At 28.9% G+C, this 4,658-nt stretch overlaps 1 protein-coding gene across 1 annotated transcript; it reads left to right on the forward strand.

The window, feature by feature from the left end:
• The first annotated feature begins 2,560 nt into the window (after positions 1–2,560).
• LOC101498394 (uncharacterized) lies at positions 2,561–3,610 on the forward strand. The gene has a single exon (XM_004516402.4). It carries the CDS (start codon positions 2,659–2,661, stop codon positions 3,481–3,483), a length of 825 nt encoding a protein of 274 aa, XP_004516459.1. The 5' UTR covers positions 2,561–2,658; the 3' UTR covers positions 3,484–3,610.
• Positions 3,611–4,658: the final 1,048 nt, after the last annotated feature.

The raw sequence follows: 4,658 nt of genomic DNA on the forward strand, positions 1-4,658 counted from the left end.
ATATATATATATAATAACTCTGATGAGAATACTTTATTATTATAAAAAGTGAGAACAACTAATTTTAACTAAAAAATAAGATTAATGACTTAGATCATTTTAATTAAAAAAAGTCATATCACATGGTAAGTTACATAGTATCTTTTTCTACTCTTTCCATCTCCAATCGATGAACCTATTGTAGCCGAGGATCAAGTAAAAGTTCAAATCATTTTCTTCTTATTTTTCACGAATCAAGAAAAAGTTTGTATTCACTGTCGTGATGTTGTCAAGAACTCAATCTCAGTTTTAATTCTTTATTATTCATTAAACATAAAATCCTTCAAATATATATAGATTAGAGTTTTGTATTGGTTTAGGCAAGTGATGGTTAAATGTGAGAGAGTTGAGACACAATATAATAGAGACAACTGTAAATTTTCACAATCAATTTTAAAGAGTGGAAGTTGGTAATGGTGGAAGACATAATAGTGGATGATCTAGTCTGCAATGGCTCTATAACCTACGAACTCTTGTATTTAGAAAAAAAATTAAAGAAATAATGTCCTCGTGCGTATATATATTAAAAACAAATGTTAATAAGTGCCTTGAAGATATATGTTAAGGATTTAAATAAAGAAATTTATAGACCAAACATAAAATAATTTTTTTCTCTTAATAGTATGTTTTTAACTCCAAAAAAAGTTTAAAAAATTGTATATTTTTTCAACAATTTCTATTTTTGAATTTCTTGAGAATTGCTCCATTATTCACAATTGTGGTTTCTTCATTTGATTGTTTTATAGTTCAATTGGTTAGAGATAGATGGAGGGGAAGGGAGATAAAATTTTTAAATTTATGTGTTTGGTTCAATTTTTAAAAGAAAAGAGAAAAACGAAATTTCTCCTTGACCCACTTTTTATTTCCCCTAAATTGAAAAGACTTAGACAAGATGAGAAGGTAATTAAAAACACATTAAAATTATTTAGAGTTCTCTTTTCTTTTTGAACCAAATATTCTTTTAATTAAATTTTTACTCCACTCCTCTCCCTTTATTTGAAGCAATCATGTCTACTTTCTTTCTCTCTTCTATATTAAAATCTCTTATAATTTTTTAGGATTAATATTTAATAAGCAATCAATTCCTCCGACTCAACCCCTTAATTCTTTTTATTAAATGAGTGGCGAAAATAACTCTATATAATTACATTAAGATAATATTTATATATTTTTAATATAATTTATTGAATAAGGTCCATAAAAAGTGTGAAAAGTGCTTGTAGAACCACTCTCTAATAACTAATTTTATTTATTTATCCATTGATAGAAGTACCTAGTTGGTAGAGCTCCCTACTAGATAAGGCAACCCATTGCACTTCTATTCAATAAAAGTTAACCAGCTTACCTTAAAACAAAGTTAACGACTTTTGAAGTGCTTTTGTTGACAAATTCTACCGTGGACTATCTTAATAGATGGTGTATTGTAGATCAGTGTTTATAAACCAACCACACAAAATTAAACTTAAGGTAATTTGATTGATATTGTTCATCAAATTGAATTTTAAATGATACATCTATTTTCTTTTTATTAAATTAACATTGAATGAATTATTGTTCCAACCATCAAGATCACATAACACAATTAACTTACAATTTCAAAGAATAATTTCAAATCATTATTATAGTTTAAGTAATTTTTAATCACTAATCTATAGTAGTCTATGTACAAAGGTATTTATTATTATAATTTAAATAACTTTTAACCACTAATCTATAATAGTCCATCTATGAAGGTAGTTTAGCATAGCATTAACCTTTGAAATAAGTAAAACATTTATGGGCTTGTAGGATCTCATTTCCTTAAAATCTTTGTACTCAACCTTCAGCATAGGTGGGTGCTAGTTAGTTGTTGGTTGGTTACCGATTAACCATGTGCCCCATATACAATCATATATATTTTTAACAATGTAATAATAATAATAATAATAATAATAATAATAATAATAATAATAATAATAATAATATTTTTAATACTTTATTTTCTTTCTACACGTTTTTCTATTTGATTATGAATATATCACATCTATTAATATTACATTAATTATGTATTTCTTTGTTTGTTAAGATGTTGAAAGTATATACAAGTACCCAACAATAATTTTGTTTTTATGTAAAAATGATTCATGTCTATCAAATCCCACCGTCTTTTCCCATCCTTTATTCTAATTATTTTATCAATTTTTACTATTCACGCTCTCATTTTTATTATCCACACCCTTCAATTCTTTTATAAAAATGAAATATCTAAAATGTATTTTTAACTCTTATGTGAGTCTAATTATGTAAATAATATGTAAATTGAATTTTAGATACACAATTTTAATTTAATGTTATAAATAAGTAAGAATATTTTAATTATTTTATTTTTACACAAAAATTAAGAGGTTTGTTTGAGTAGTAAAAAGAGAAGGTGTAGATAACAATATTGTTATTTTATTTTCTCTACCTTAATTTGCTTTGTACAATAAAGTGGAAACCAATTCTAATTTAATTTCCCTTTATCTTAAAACAAATTTTAATATCTTATAAAATAATTCGCATTAAAAACAAAACGTTCGAAATCTGAATACTCCTTCTTTCATTTACCCGCCGCACATTTCTCCAAATTTGTCTCTGAAAATGGTCTTCATGACCTCGCAATTCCCTCTCATTCCGACACCTCAGTCTTCATCATTCCTCTCACTCCAATCTTTCTGTTCACCACAATCACTCTTCACAATCTTCCATCAACGATCCAAATTTCTTCAACGCCATTTTCCATTTCCAAATATTCTCACAACGATGTCGGAGTCCACCGGAAAAGGATCATCGAAGAAGATCGTGGCGGCTCTAGAACGTGAGCGAGACGAACTAGCAACAGAGAATACGAAAAATAACGAGGAGATCAAGAAGATGAAGACGGAGATCGAGAAGTTGCGAACCGAATTGGATTCAGCGGTGGAGCTGAAGACGGAGACGGAAAGACTTGAGAAAGAAGTGGAGGAAGCGAAAGCGGAAGTAGAGAAACTGAAGAAGATTCTAGAAGAAAAAGAAAGTAAAATCGAGGTGATAGAAAAGGAAGAGAATGAATTGAAACAAGGGAATGTGGAGATGGAAATGAAAGTTAGGGATTTGGAGAGGAAAATTGGAGTAATTGAAATGAGAGAAGTTGAGGAGAATAGTAAGAGAGTTAGGGTTGAGGAAGAGATGAAGGAAAAAGTTAATGAGAAAAGGAGGGAGATTGAGGAATTAGGAAATGTGTTGTTGGAGAAAAGAATTGAGTTGGAGAAATGGTTGAAAGAGAATAAGGATTTGGAAGAGAAAATTAGGGTTTTGGAATTGAGTTTAATGAGTATGAAGGAGAAAGGGTTGGAGTTGAACTGGCCAGTTGTTGCAGCTGGTTCTGCTGGGGGTATTGCTTTGGTAACTGTTATTATGCGTTTCCTTTTTGGGAAAAGAAGGTGAGAGAGTAAGAGAGAGAGAAAATGATTCAATTTTAATGGAAGAACTAAGTGTATGTTTTGATCGATTTTTAGTTTTGTATTCCGGTGAATTTATTAGAATCACTATAAACAAAATTGATTTTGCAAGACCCAATGTGATACAAACATGTACTTTATAGTTTAACAAAACCATAATATGTGACTGAAATTGTCAAATTTATATGGTTTTAATCATGCATCAAGAGGTAAGATTTTTGAATTGAAATTTTGTTAGTCATTAGATTTAGAATGATATTAGTTGAATTGGAGTAATTCAAATTAGTTTAAAGTGAATGAAAGTGAATGAGTTTAACTGTCATATTAAGAGTGTAATTATAGAACGGTTTTCTAGAATGTTTGGACTGTTTGTTTGGAGTGAAAATATAAAATTAATGTAAAACATACTACTTTAAAATTCATGATGCATTAATTTAGAAAATTCTTTGCAAAGAGTGCCATTAGTAGATCCAAAAATAATTTCATCAACATAAATTTGAATAATAAGAATGTCATCTTCTATTGATTTTCTAAAAAGTGTATTATCTACTTGTCCTCTTTCAAAATTATTTTTAAGCAAAAAGTTACTAAGTCTATCATACCACGCCCTAGGTGATTGTTTTAGACCATATAAAGATTTTCTAAGTTTAAAAACATGATTTGGAAATTCAGAACTTTCAAAACCTAGAGGTTATTTAATATAGACTTCTTCACTTATATAACCATTTAGAAAAGTACTTTTAACATCCATTTTTAATAATGTAATGTTATTATTTGCAGTAAAAGAAAGTAGGATACAAAAAGCTTCTAACCTGGCCACTAGATAAAATGTCTTAGTGTAATCAATCCCCACTTGTTGACTGTAAACTTGTGCGACGAGTCTTGCTTTGTTTCTGACCACTTCATCTTTTTCATTTAGCTTGTTTATGAAAACCCATTTGGTTCTAATAATGTTCTTATCTGGTCTAGATACTAGATCCCAAACATCATTCCTCTCAAATTCATTTAACTCTTCTTGCATTGCAAGAATCCATCCATCAATAGAGGTAGGCTCAATTGATGGGAATAAGCCAAACAAACTGATATCTTTAAGTGATGATTTAGTTCTCAAAGGATTACTTGCACTTCCAATTATTTGAGTTTCAGGTTGAGATGATTGAT

The sequence above is a fragment of the Cicer arietinum genome, chromosome 5 (genome assembly GCF_000331145.2).
Source record: "Cicer arietinum cultivar CDC Frontier isolate Library 1 chromosome 5, Cicar.CDCFrontier_v2.0, whole genome shotgun sequence".
NCBI classification, from domain to species: Eukaryota; Viridiplantae; Streptophyta; class Magnoliopsida; order Fabales; family Fabaceae; genus Cicer; species Cicer arietinum.